The 14,620-nt window shown below is 35.0% G+C and overlaps 1 protein-coding gene across 1 annotated transcript in view; it reads right to left on the reverse strand.

Moving 5' to 3' along the window:
• LOC136038530 (integrator complex subunit 4-like) overlaps positions 1-14,620 on the reverse strand; it is a 95,319-nt gene that overhangs the window by 73,629 nt on the left and 7,070 nt on the right. The window contains exons 2-3 of the mRNA XM_065721637.1: positions 14,183-14,338; positions 1,448-1,582 (exon numbers count right to left, since the gene is read on the reverse strand). Of these exons, the coding sequence (XP_065577709.1) occupies positions 1,448-1,582; positions 14,183-14,338 (291 nt within the window). The remainder of the gene's footprint in view (positions 1-1,447; positions 1,583-14,182; positions 14,339-14,620) is intronic.

Here is a 14,620-nt window from a genome sequence, read left to right on the forward strand (position 1 = left end):
TTGTAGAAGTTGCCAGGTTGATCTTAGTATATGGGGATAATTTTTTCTCTTCTCCTTTTCCCCAAATTAGGCCCTATTTGCATATAACCTTCTAAGCCTTAAGAGCAGTAGATGGCTGAGTACTGAGCCTTAAATACAGCTTCTAACACCCTAATTTAGGGTGTAGCTCTGCTTTAGTAAGTTCAATTCACATTAATCCAAATTAAAAGAAGTTCAACTGTACTGGGAAGGAGAGGAGGTAGTCAAGAGAGTATTGCCAAGTCTCCAACAACTATCCCAGTTCAAATAAAGCCACTACTCTCTCTTTCGCCCAACAATGTTCCTACATTAATTAGAATTGGCATCTGTTGGTAGACTTGTGCTACATCAGCGGCCCGACCCAATAAATTTGCCAGTAACAAAAAGAGACTTTTTCTGTATATCAAATCTTGACTTAGGATTAAATAAAAAAAACAAGTTTTTTTAACTGAAAGTAAGGAGCGACATTAAAACTTAAAACGACCAGAAATTACTTCGTATATGAAAGAGGCTGCTTCCTCATCAACGCCTCGCTCTTTACGCTAAAGTTTGACTCTTTCTCTCAAATCTTCTTTTTAAAACAGTAAAAAACTCTGGTCTGGGAAATTCCATTATGACTATTCAAACTTCACTTCTTGAGCGTGTTTGGTACCATATTTTCATCAGGGTCATTTCCAACATTTTTTCGGGGGGGGGGGGGGAGGTTACAAAAAAGTATTAAAAGGTATGAAACAAGTGTTTATATTAATTTTTGTTACGGTTTTACGAGTCGGAGAAACATTTTGGGTGGGGGATTCAAACCCTCTAACCCGCCCTGGATACAGTACTAATCTGGTACTCGTCCTTACTGTGATACTAAAATAGTTCATGTCTTGTACTTACTTATGTCTAAAAATCAAACACACATTTATAAATACTTCTTGGAAATTCTATAGCTTTGACCCAAAATCGAAGCTTTTTTAACACTTATGGCACAAAGATTCCATGCTAAAGGTCACAAATTTAAAAAGATTTTATGTTTGTCTTTAATTCTCTTGAATCACTTTTGAAAGGTTTTACGTTTACCACAGATTAGAGTTTCTTACCAAAAGAATCGTCGGACCTAAGTAAAAACCTCAGGGAGCACCTACCCCTCTCAAAACTTACATATATGTACATAGCCGTGTTTAGCTGATTGGGGTCAACAAAACCTTTCACCTAATTTAAGTAAGAACCACGAGTAAAAAACCTCAGTAAGGTCTAAGTAAAAACCTCAGGAAGCACCTACCCCTCTCAAAATTTACATTAAGACTCTAAGGCAGGCGATTTTCAACAGGCCTTGAACACATAGTTTTAGCTAACAGGGTGCCTCCAAAGTTTAAAGCCTCTAAATGTACCAGAACACCCATTTAATCAAATAGAGGAAGAGGCTAAAAGGATTAAAACTTACTTCTAAATCTGGAACTCGTCGGGATTCAACTGCATCTTTGACAAGAGTGATTAATTGTGCTTGCAAAAGTTCGTTTTTCATTAACATCAATGAATCATAAATTTCAGACATAAAAGTTTCAGGCTCAACAATATCCTAAAAAATAAAAACAAATTCTGAAAATCGATTACAGTTGCCATTATTAAAACCGGGCGGTACGATGATCGAAAATTAGCTATGCAAAAAAGAACTTACTGTAAAAAAGGGGGAGGGGCAGTATTCTTTAGTGAATGCAAACGGGTTTAGAAAGCGTTCCTTTACTTGACGCAGCAAAATTTGAATAGCAGGGTTTTCAGTTGTAACCTGATTTTAAATGACAAAATCAAAAACCGGTAAAAATGAAGAATTTTTTGCACTTTCAGGATTGAGTCTTTAGTCAAGTTGAGGTAGGAGTAAATTTGAAAAATCAATCAAAGAAAAGACGTGAGGATAATTGCTAAAACATTGACAAGAATGAACAGGCTTATTTTGGATAAATTATTTGACAATTTATAAATTGTGCAATTTTCGATAGTTTACACACGCGATTTATCATTGGGAAAGGTTAGGTGGGAGAAATAAGCATAAGTCCTAGATACTTGGTTGAAATAACCGGACCGGATCCACTTTCTTGGGGGAGTCGGGGAGGGGACATAATTCGGTAATTCGGAAAAATTAGAAAAAAGAAGTCGGATCTTAATGGAATTTGTTGTTTAGAAGTACCTCGTGTCTCAGAGTTCTTATTTTAAATCCTAACCGGATCTGGTGAGACTGAGGGGGGAGGTCGAAGGGGGAGCCGGATATCCTGGAAAACGCTTATAGTGGAGAGATCGGGATGAAATTTGGTGGGAAGAATAAGCACAAGTCCTAGATACGTGATTGACATAATCGGACCGGATCAGCTCTCTTTGGGAAAGTTGGAAAGGGGGAGGGGGTAAATTGGAAAAATTAGAAAAAATAAGGTATTTTTAACTTACGAACGGGTGATCGGATCTTAATGAAATTTGATATTTAGAAGGACCTCATGCCTTATAGCTCTTATTTCAAATCCCGATGGGATCCGGTGACATTGGGGGGAGTCGGAGGGGAAACCAGAAATCTTGGAAAACGCTTAGAGTAGAGAGATCGGGATAAAACTTGGTGGGAAGAATAAACACAAGTCTTATATATGTAATTGACATAATTGGACCAGATATACTCTCTTTGGGAAGTTGGGGGGGGGGGGATATTTCCGGTGCTTTGGCGAGTTTGGTGCTCCTGGACGTGCTAGGACGATGAAAATTGGTAGGCGTGTCAGGGACCTGTACAATTGACTTGATAACAGTCGTTTCCCCAATTCAAGTATCTGGGGGTCTGGAGGGAGGGGAAATCATGAAAAAGGAGGTATGTTTATCTTACGAATGGGTGATCGGATCTTAATGAAACTTAATATATAGAAAGATCTCATGTATCAGATGCTCCATTTTCAACTCGGGACATAGGGGTGAAGGGGGGAATTAGTATTGTAAATCTATTTTTTAAAGCTACATCCACTAAACACAACCATGTTCTAAGTTCATGAGAATGCATTGTTCTGGGTGGAGGGGTTGGGTTTGAAGTGGATACTCATTTTGTTTTAAGGTAATTTGAAGTTTATTAGGTCTCTACATGGACTCTGTCAAAGTCCTTTAACATGTGACCAAGGTTTAGTAGTAAACCCACTATGTTCACACCAAGGTCACTAAACGTCATTGACGGCAGGTCAATAACAAACCACATTAGGTTTGAACAAAATTGACGCATGTTTGAAGGCACCTTTTAAATCAGAAACCCACGAAGAATGAAGACGTAATTTCCCTCTCTATTAGCTATGCTTGTTCCAACATGAATACAAGTTATTGTTTGATAATACTCATGGAGGAATATAAAGTTTAATATTCAAGTTGTCGGTCATTTAAATTTTTTACTTTTATAGCAAAAGCCGTATGTTAAAATTAACAAAGAACAATTCCTAAATTTTAGCTTTAGTACCGACCAGAGGAACTATAGTGGAACTATGACATAACTATTCGAAGATGTGAGAAAAATATGACTAAGTCCTTTAGAAATAGAAATAGTCATCTAAGAATAAGGGGTCAAAAAGTCATGTTTAACATGGAAGAGATAGGCGTGAGCTTTTCTATACTGTTCCCCCAAACTAACAAACTATCTAAGATTCAGATTAGTCTAAGTTAAGGAGATACATCCAAAACTCGTTGATGACATTTCGGATCTGATCTGATGAGCCAATATTATTTTAATACAAATAACGTAAGATAAATCCTAATTAATACAAATAGCTATGACGCAATTTCCACAAAGAAATGACAAATCAGTTACGAAAAAGGCCAAAGAGCAGAGCTCAATGGGTGAGCATAGAACATGAATATAGTTACTTCTTTATAGTTACCACCTTAAAAGAAAGGAGGGAAAAAATTTGCCTGCTTTTCGCTAAATCAGTCATTTCCAATCCCCGTACTGAGGACTTACTCCCTGATTTTCACAATCCCATTAGACTCCGACTCTCCCAGTCAGCCTCCTTAGCAATCCCAACTTACTCTCCTATCCATGCTGTTACAGAGAGGTTTCGTAACAGTTTTATCCCTTTTATTCTGGAACACCTTAATAATAATTCGTGATTATGTACTTGCCAAATTCCCCTTTTCCTCTATTGGCGTTTTTATTCTTGATTTACTGCAATGTTTTTGTAATTTAATTGTTAAGTTTACTGATTTGCCCATTATCTTTGCTGATTTTACTTTTTTCAATTTCTTTTTAATTTTAAGTGTTTGACTTAATGTACTGATCTGAATTTTTTTTTTTTTTTTTTTTTTTTTTTTTTTTTTTTTTTTTTTTTTTTTAGCTTTTACTGACATAAAAAGCGAATTCGCTTCTATAGAGCTTGTGATAGTCTTTGAAAATAAATATTATCTTAGAGAACATAACATAGGACATGGGATAAGATTAATACTTCAAAGTAATATACTCTCCGTTAAAATAAGAATAAATCAAGAATACGAGCAGCAAAATACAAAAAAGAAAAGAAGAATAAGAAGAGAATAAAAGAGGTGATGTCAGTGTAAATAAAAACCAAAATTAAAGATGAATCTATCATTCGCAAGTCAAATATCATTTTTTACAATTTGCTAAGACGCAACCTGATCTTCGATTTTTAATGGTCTGTGAACAGTTTATGATTTATTAGTTGGATTTGAAGTGCACAAATGGCTTAGTGGGTTTTAAATTTAATCTCTTAAATTTAAATCTAATGCTATGGCTTCAGGGGGTAACTATATACTAAATTTTAGTGATTTTTCTATTGAAAAAGATGATGCAAGATTAGCTCTTACGTACATATTATTGATGCAGGGTATATCTAGGTTATTTTTGGGATCTTCAGCGCAATACATCTAAATACATCACGTGTAAATGTTGGCAATAAAATATCATTTTTACAATTTGCTAAGACGCATCCTGATCTTCGATTTTTAATTGTCTGTGAGCAGTTTATGATTTATTAGTTGGATTGAAGTCAATCCAACTAATAAGCTCTTCTTGCTTAGAGTTAAACCCAGGAGCCATTGGAGAGATTCTTTAGGATTCTATTCCATTAGAATCCTATTTCTTAAAATAGATTTCAATGAGGGAATGATGCAGGATTTTAAGAACGGAGAAAAGAAAGCACAGATCTTAGTCTATAAAGACAGCCCATAAGCAAGTTTCAGACTCATTCATGCATTTTAAAGTTTTGTAAATCAAATATAACACATTTATTAAGCTTCAAAGCGTTGTTTCTCCGCGATCAACGTCATTTCAAAAATGAACACATTCACTGATATGGTACTATCAAAACAGCAAAAACACAGCAAAACAGCAATTATATTGCTAAGTTGCTGTATTTTTAAAGAGTTTAAAGAGCCTGGCACACCAAAAGAAATTATTAAAAATATTGAGAATCTTGAAGTATTCAGAGTAACTTTTTTCTTCATTTTTTTATAATTTTAGCCTCTTCATCAAAACAAAGAAAAATGAAAATTGTTTGGAGACTTTTAAGCTAGCTCCAGGCGAAAATTTTGCCATAAGTACAAAAAAGAATTCAAAACGTCCTAGATTCTTTGTTTCTTTTTTTCCTTGTTTAATCTTTTTTACTAGTTTAATTGCTATTTTAAGTCTCTTTGCCAAAAAGGAAAGAAAAAGGTATTTGTTTGGGATTTTTTAGTTAGCTTATATAGAAAATTTACCAACAGTACCAATTCCTTTTTTTTTAAACACCCTGGAATGTTTCTTTCTTTTTTTTTACTCATTTAATTTTTTAATAGTTTGGTTGTACATAAAATTATCATAAAAAAGGATAATCATTAAACGATTGTGTGTGGTTGCTCAATTATGTATTGATAAGAGAGATGACAGACATACATATGATATGTGTCAGAAAAACCTTTCTTCATCATATAATTTGAAGTCAATCAGTTAGTGGTAACGAACTGTAGTAAGGAGCGACCCGGCTCAATAGTAACCAAAACTAAAAAAAATGGAATTTTGATGTCAATAGTTACATCAAAAGAATCGCGTTTTAATGCTGATTTTAAATATACGAGTTTCATCAAGATTAGTCTTGCCCGTCAAAAGTTACGAGCCTGAGAAAAGTTGCTTCATTCTAGAAAATAGGGGGAAATACCCCCTAAAAGTCATACGATCTTAACGAAAATCACACCATCAGATCCAGCGTATCAGAGAACCTTATTGTGAAGTTTCAAGCCCCTATCTACAAAAATGTGGAATTCCGCGTTTTTTGCCAGAAGACAAATCACGGATGCGTGTTTATTTGTTTTGTTTTTTTTCCAGGGCTGATCGTATCGCCCCGGTGGTCCTAAAATGTCGCAAAAGGACTCATTCTAACGGAAATTAAAAGTTCTAGTGCCCTTTTTAAGTGACCAAAAAATTGGAGGGCACCTAGGCCCCTCCCACGCTCATTTTTCCCCAAAGTCACCGGATCAAAATTCTGAGATAACCATTTTATTCATCATAGTCGAAAAACCTGATAACTATGTCTTTGGGGACAACTTACTCCCCCGCAGTCCCCGTGAGAAGGGCTGCAAGTTACAAATCTTGAGCTGTGTTTACATATAGTAATGGTTACTGGGAAGTGTACAGACGTTTTCAGGGAGATTTTTTGGTTTAGGGGGAGAGTTGAGGGGGGGGGGGGGTTACGTGGGAGGATCTTTCCATGTAGGACTTTCTCATGGGGGAAGAGACTTTCAATGGAGGGGGTGCAGGATTTTCTAGCATTATTTAAAAAAAAACAATGAAAAAATAAATATGAAAAGTTTTTTCTACTAAAAGTGAGGAGCAGCATTAAAACTTAAAACGGACAGAAATTATTACGCATATGAGGGGTTTACTTCCTCGTAATACCTCGCTCTTTACGCTAAAGTATTTTTAGTCATTTCAACTATTTATTCTACGGCCTTTGTGATTCAGGGGTTATTCTTAAAGAATTGGGACAAAATTTAAGCTTTAGTGTAAAGAGCGAGGTATCGACGAGGGGTAAGCCCCGTCATATACGCAATAAAAACATACGAATATAGAAGTTCGCAACGTAAGTTAATTCGTAAGTTACGTATATTTTTTACTTATCAAAACGTTCGTAAAAAATTAAAAGTTGTAGTTGCCTTTTTAAGTAATCAAAAAATTGGAGGGCAACTAGGCCTCCTCTCTCGCTCCTTTTTTCTCAAAATCTTTCTGATTAAAACTATGACAAAGCCATATAGCCCAAAAAATTTGTATGCAAATTTCGTTATAATTATTTATGCGCGGAGAGCCAAGATCAAAAAAATACGTTAATTCAAAAACGTCCAGAAATTAAACCAAAAAAAACAAACAAGTTATTTTAAATGAAAGTAAGGAGCGACATTAAAACTTAAAACGAAAACTTTAAAAAAATTTGTCTTTTTTGTGTTTTTACAATTACACCAAAGATTGCATACAGGTGAGATACCGTTTAAATGTGATTTATGCAAGAAATGCTTTGCTCTATTATTTCTTTTGGTGTGCCGAGCACTTTAAATTCATTTAAAACACAGCAACTTAGCAATATAATTGCTGCTTTGCTGGGTTTTTGCTGTTTTGATATTACCATATCAGTAAATGTGCTCATTTTTGAAATGACGTTGATCGCGGAGAAACAATTAGCGCTTAGAAACTTAAACATCATTGGATGTTCACTTAAACGTCATTTCAAAAATGAACACATTCAGGGATATGGTAGCATCAGAACAGCAAAAACCCAGCAAAGCAGCAATTATATTGCTAAGTTGTCAATAATAAACACTAAGTTCTAATTCATAACAGAGGGCTGGTCAGAGCCTAGTTGGTAATATATGATAATATCAAAATATGGTGATATAAGAACAGAAAAAACACAGCAAAGCAGCAATTATATTGCTTAGTTGTCAATAATAAACACTAAGTTCTAATCCACAGCAGAAGGCTGGTCAGAGCCTAGATGGTAATATATTGTAATATCAAAATATGGTAATATCAGAACAGAAAAAACACAGCAAAGCAGCAATTATATTGCTTAGTTGTCAATAATAAACACTAAGCTCTAATCCACAACAGAAGGCTTGTCAGAGCCTAGTTGGTAATATATGATAATATCAAAATATGGTGATATAAGAACAGAAAAAACACAGCAAAGCAGCAATTATATTGCTTAGTTGTCAATAATAAACACTAAGTTCTAATCCACAACAGAAGGCTGGTCAGAGCCTAGTTGATAATATATGATAATATCAAAATATGGTGATATAAGAACAGAAAAAACACAGCAAAGCAGCAATTATATTGCTTAGTTGTCAATAATAAACACTAAGTTCTAATCCACAACAGAAGGCTGATCAGAGCCTAGTTCGTAATATATGGTAATATCAAAATATGGCAATATCAGAACAGAGAAAACACAGCAAAGCAGCAATTATATTGCTTAGTTGTCAATAATAAACACTAAGTTCTAATCCACAAAAGAAGGCTGGTCAGAGCTGGTTATTCGAAAGCTGAAGCGAGTCTTTCCTTTCTCTATCCTTCGTCTATTATATTTCTCTCTTATTTACCCTTATTTATGCTACTGCTCGTCAGTGTGGATGTCAACATTTCCATCTATACTTACACCTTTACATAATCTCCAACTGAAAGCAGCAAAAGTTCTTCAGTCTACCACCCATATTTCTGTTGAACTTCTGAAGATTAAAGATATTCATACATTACACCTGTCTTTCATTGCGTTTCAGTATTTCCGTGGAGACCTTCCATCAAGTTTTTCCGGGCTTTTTGAAATTGTTCGAAATGTCAGTCCTTATGAAACTAGAAACAAGGATGATGTGCTATTGCCATCCACCCCTGCAGTGCGCTCGGACTTTGGTCTGATAGTTGCTGTCGGACGTGCCTGGAATTCCATTCCTGTTGGGATTCGACGGTCCTGTACCATAGGATACTTCAAGAAACGGTTGAAGAATTTTTTAATCAAAAAAAAATAAATTAAATTATAATATTGATCAGTTATTTATATTGTTTAGTTATCAAGATTTAATTTATTTATTTAATTATTTAGATTGAATTTATTTATTTAGATTTGGGTGGTGTGAGTGTTGGATCCTCGATGTATATATATTTTTTTATTTTTATTTATTTTTTGTAAGTAGGTGGTGCGGAGACCGGTTGTACTCGGGTGAGGATTGGTGAGTAGACTCTAAATATATTTTAAGTGTGAATGTAATTAATAGTTATTTATGTTTTGTTTTGTTGTTTTTTTCCCAAATAACGGGCTATTGAGCCCTTTGGGATATTTTTTGTTTATAAATGGATGGATATTGGTAATAAAAGGAACTTGAACTTGAAGAGCCTAGTTGGTAATATCAGAACATAAAAAACACAGCAAAGCAGCACTTATATTGCTTAGTTGTCAATAATAAACACTAAGTTCTAATTCATAACAGAGGGCTGGTCAGAGCCTAGTTGGTAATATATGATAATATCAAAATATGGTGATATAAGAACAGAAAAAACACAGCAAAGCAGCAATTATACTTCTCAGTTGTCAATAATAAACATTAAGTTCTAATCCACAACAGAAGGCTGGTCAGAGTCTAGTTTCTCATCATTTGTATTTGTCCATCCATCATTAAACACGATTTACTGCTTTTTCATTTACCTCAGTTATCCATACAAATTTCTATTGGTTTATTTAGTTAGAATAAACTGTTCTGCCTAAACTTTCATGCTTCCAAGATTATTAATTAGCTAAGATGTTTTCAAAGAGAATCATTAGGGCAATGCATGCTCAGTTATACACAGGATGAAAAAGATACTAAATTTCAGCAGATCATCAGAGATTTTCGCTATTGACCGCTAAAGCCTATACAACATCTACGCGCGGCAAATTTTTTTGCCTAAATCACTCCTAAATTTATTTAGCCTAAAGAAACTAGCAGAAACTTGTGCAGAAATTTTAGCCTAAATAAATAGATCCAAGTGTTCAATAGAATACATAAGCAAGTCTATGGCTGCTCTTGTTTCTTACAGGTGCATTCTCTCCCTTTTTTAATACAAATCTCTACTTTGAGGATTTTTTTTTAATCTTCCCATAATTTACTTTTACCATAATAATATACATACTTATCATATTATGTACGATAGCCTACGCATATGAGCCACATGTGCCATACAAACAATGTTCCATTGAAACTTTCTAATGAATCATTGAAGAAACTATAACTTAACATTGAAGCTTAGCAGGAATAAGACTTAAATATTCAGCTAAATATTGAGCTAAACTTGAAAAAACCTTGAACTGATTAATATTTCTCTGAACCTTTAGTGTTAGCCTTTAGGTTATCCTTTCACTGAGCCTTAGTGTTATTGCGCAGGCTCCCAATAAGGTTTTCCTAGAATAGTAAATTTATTCTCAACCTTTTTTTTTTAGACAGTACTATGATGGCAGAGCTGAATTTACAATGAGGCGATTGTCTCGGGCCAACACAACTCGGGGTACAGCATGATGTTTAGAAAACATAAAATAATTATACCAAACTATTCTTTATACCCATTTAAAATTTCTTTTGGCAAAGGTTTCGACAAATATATGAATCAAAATATTGGTAAATTAGGTAAATTTCTTACATCAGATTGACACGATGGTTTCAATAATTATCAACTTTAGGGGGGGGGATTCAAGGAAGGGTACAAAAAAAGTTGGCTTAGGGGTAATACAAACCAAATCTGACTTTATACCAAGTTTTTAAAGTAGTAAAAGTAAAGAAAAAGAAAAGAAAAAAAAATTAAAAATGCCTTACAACCTTATAGGTTAAAAGAATGCAATTTAAAACCTTTCACCCTAAACACAGGCGCACACTCAAGGGGGTGGGGGTGCTGGCTAAAGGGGCTGTAGCCCCCTCTCCCCTCAAAAGAAGTATATTCTGTTTTTAAATCTTATTTAATCTAATCAGTTTTATCATTCATTCCTTAGTCCCTAATCAAAACTTGCAAACAAAAAGCAAAAACAAAATTAAAGTAATGCCTTAAAATGCCATTTTTTCTAAGGAATTTTGAAGTTTTCCATTGGTTGGCTCAGGAACCCCCGGTCAAACCGCCCCTTCCCTATAATTATTTTCTGAGTATGCCACTGCCTAAAAAAATCGACATCTTTCACCATTTATGAATCCTATAGTTTCCGAACTAGCTTAACTGTAAGATAAAGTAAATTATAGACACATAATAAACACAATGAAGCGAGCTTGCTGGCAGTGACAGAGAAGATAGAAATAGCTTGTTTCCCGCTTGAAGAGCAGCCCAGCAAAGTGTTTGCTGGATACCGAGAGCAGAGTTATGCCACACTGTTTACTACAATCTGCTTTGCTTTCTTTCCTCTTGCTGACTGACACAAGATGGCCTGTCTTCCAGTCTGATGAGATCTTTTCGCAGCGTTGCATAGAACAAAACAGTACTAAATGACATTCTTCCCAAATATAATAATAATCGCTAACTGCGCATTGCTTTTAAAACCCTTTTTTGCAACCACAAATGCTCCCAGTCCCTTTTGTTTTATTTTTTGCCTCTATTCCCCTCCCCCCCCAAAAAAGATTACAATTAGCAGAGTATGGGTAACAGCTTGACTTTCATATGAGCTTTATTAAAACAAATATAGGGGAGATGTGAGGGAGATGGGACTAGGGGGATAGGGGACATGGTACCTTTGTGAAGAAAATTTTATTCAAAAAGTCTGCCTTAATTACATCCATTGCACCATCTCTCAGGTAGTGTACACGTGTTTTCTTGAAGACATCGTAAAATATTTTTATCAGAGATTTTATGTAAAAATTTTTTACGTGTTCTTTGAGTAAGAAAGAGGGTCTGGTTTTCATAACATAACTTCTGAACGGTTTGTTGTATGATAATGAGTGTGTTTTGTCAAAATCTGTGTTCTTTTGCTTCAAAACACTGTCCAGTGATTGATTTACGTTGCCATCTAGTGATATAAAATTAAACCTTTGTGAAAAGTTTTCTGCTTGGGTACTCTGGGACATGTGTTCCTGAGCCTCCCGGGACACTTTTTTATCCATTTTGGCCCAGGGCACCCTCATAACTACATCAGGCAACTCCAGCCAAAGCTAAATCTGTGAGATGGAATTAAGTGATATACATCAGATTATAATTCAAGTGGTATCTGTTGTTGCCCTGTTGCTTTCATTTTCTCTAACATTCTCAATTTTGTCAGAATGCCTAGGAAGAGGACGGTTGATCCAACTCTCTTTGCCTGAGATGAAGAAAACTTGAGGGCTGCTGTAACTGCCTACTTAAAAGAGGGTATGCCACTCAGATCTGCAGCTACACTGTATTGTGTTAACAAGTCAACACTTTGTTGGTACTACAAGTCATCTGCTGTACCATTGGCCACATTCCATGAAAAGCTGGACAAGCTATACTCAAAGTATCATTTGCCAGCTGACTGTGTCTACAATACGGATGAAACTGGCTTATTGAATGTTCAACAGAAATGCTTGAAGGTATTGAGTCCTAATGGGGCCAAGCAGCTAGGAGCAACTATATCACAGGAAAGAGGGCAACTAGTCACAATGGTCAGAACTCTCAATGCAATTAGGAGCATTATTCCCCTGGGAAAGGCTCTTAGATGGTGCTCCACCAGGACCATAGCCTGTTGCTAGTGAAAAATAAAAAATGCATGGATCATGACAGAACTATTTCTTGACTATTTGGGCTCCTTCAAAAGGTATGTGCCATGCTCCCTTGAGCAACCAGCTCTTCTGCTCGTGGATAACCATGATAGCCACATAAGCCATGACTTAATTTCTGCTGCAAAGAATATGGGTTCGCAAATTTTTACATTCCCTTCACACACATTAAATAAGCTACAGCCCCTTGATATAATCATCTAGTCACAATTAAAAAGTTATCTTTACCAAGCTATTCAAAACTCGCTTAAAAACCATCCTGGGAGACTAGTCACATAGCACATGATCTCTCAACTTCTTGGGGTTGCTTTCCCAAAAGCTTTCATGCAACTGAACATACGAGTGTATTTTCTAAACTGAGAATTCATCCCTTAAATTCAGATGTATGGCAAGAATTTTATGCTGCTTCTGTTGATCTCTGTACTGACACTGATAATTCATTGTGCTGAATTATCATGTGCTGACCTGAGCGACCAGGAAGAGGCTGTAAAAGAATCGACCAAAGAGATAAAGCCAAATACCAAATACTAAAATACCAAAGGTGATTTTGTACTTGTTTTATATGCTACTGTGAAAAGTTAAAAGTATTATGCCAGCATAGTCTTGGAGGTTCAAATGGAAGGCTATAATGTGAACTTCCTGTAACGAAAGGTCCCTACTTGGAAGTTCATATTTCTAGAAACAAAAATGAGGCCTTCATGATGACAAGCAAAGTTGCCTTACGACTGTCAATACCTATTCTAAGTCATGACACAGAACTTGAAGCAAAAGCATTGACCTTCTATGTCAACCTTTCACATTATGCTTTTGAGTGACTAATGTTACAAGCTTCTGTTTTATATGTTTATTATAATCAGATTAGATTGTAGATTTTTAATAAATGATATTTGGTAAAAAGAGTTTTGTGTCCCAGAGTACCCGGTGGCCTGAGTACCCTGGAACAAAAGAAGAGGGCTAGGAAATTCATTAATACTGAAAAAGTTTATCAAGGGAATAATCTGCAAAAAATCTGGGAGAAAGCCCATTCTGTTCCATTTAATCAACCAGCAAAATCAAGTAATTTGACCAAAGTATTCTCCAAATATCTGCCCTAAACTTGAACATGTCCCAAGGTAGCCATATCTCCCCTATACAATGCTTAAATTAGGACTTACACAGAACTGAATAGTACTGAATAACACTCTTTCCAAATAATAATAATTGCTGGCTACACATTGCTTTGAAAACACTTTCTGCAGCCACAAATATTCCCAATCCCTTATTTTTTTATTTTTGCCTTTGTTTCCATGAGAAAAAATTACAATTACCAGAGTGCGGGTAACAGCTAAAATTTCTTATGGTAAATTTCTTTACCGAAAAATAAATACAATGCTTAAATTGAAGCTTTATTTAATAGTCAACTCATTTTTCTATAGATTTTATATACATAGCTAATTAGAATAAAAAAAAATACCTGTTCTTGGACATACTGCTTTAGCTGAACCAGATGCTGTAAGCTAGAACTAATTTCTGTCGAGTTTTGTATAGCATCCAACAATGCATATTCAGTTCCAAGATATCGTGTTTTCTTTATTGTCAACAAAACAGCTTTTTCCTCTTCTTTGACAACCTGAAAAATTACAAAAGTCTGAGCTTGTTTATTTAATTTTTTAGAATTTTAAGAAATATCAGGATTTTTAGACACCTAATTATCTGTTTATATATGTAAAATCAGCTACAGAGCTAATAAAATTGTCATCTAAAATATTTAGTATTCAACAGCCATTTTTTGAGGGGGGCATTTATCCTGGTTATTACTTAATTGCATAAAAAAAAAGTAAAGTTAATGGTGAAATAAGTGCTTAAAGCAAGCACTTATGTTAAAATTCATTTTCTTTTCAGGGTAAAAAAA

Source organism: Artemia franciscana, chromosome 18 (assembly GCF_032884065.1).
Source record: "Artemia franciscana chromosome 18, ASM3288406v1, whole genome shotgun sequence".
Taxonomy (NCBI): domain Eukaryota; kingdom Metazoa; phylum Arthropoda; class Branchiopoda; order Anostraca; family Artemiidae; genus Artemia; species Artemia franciscana.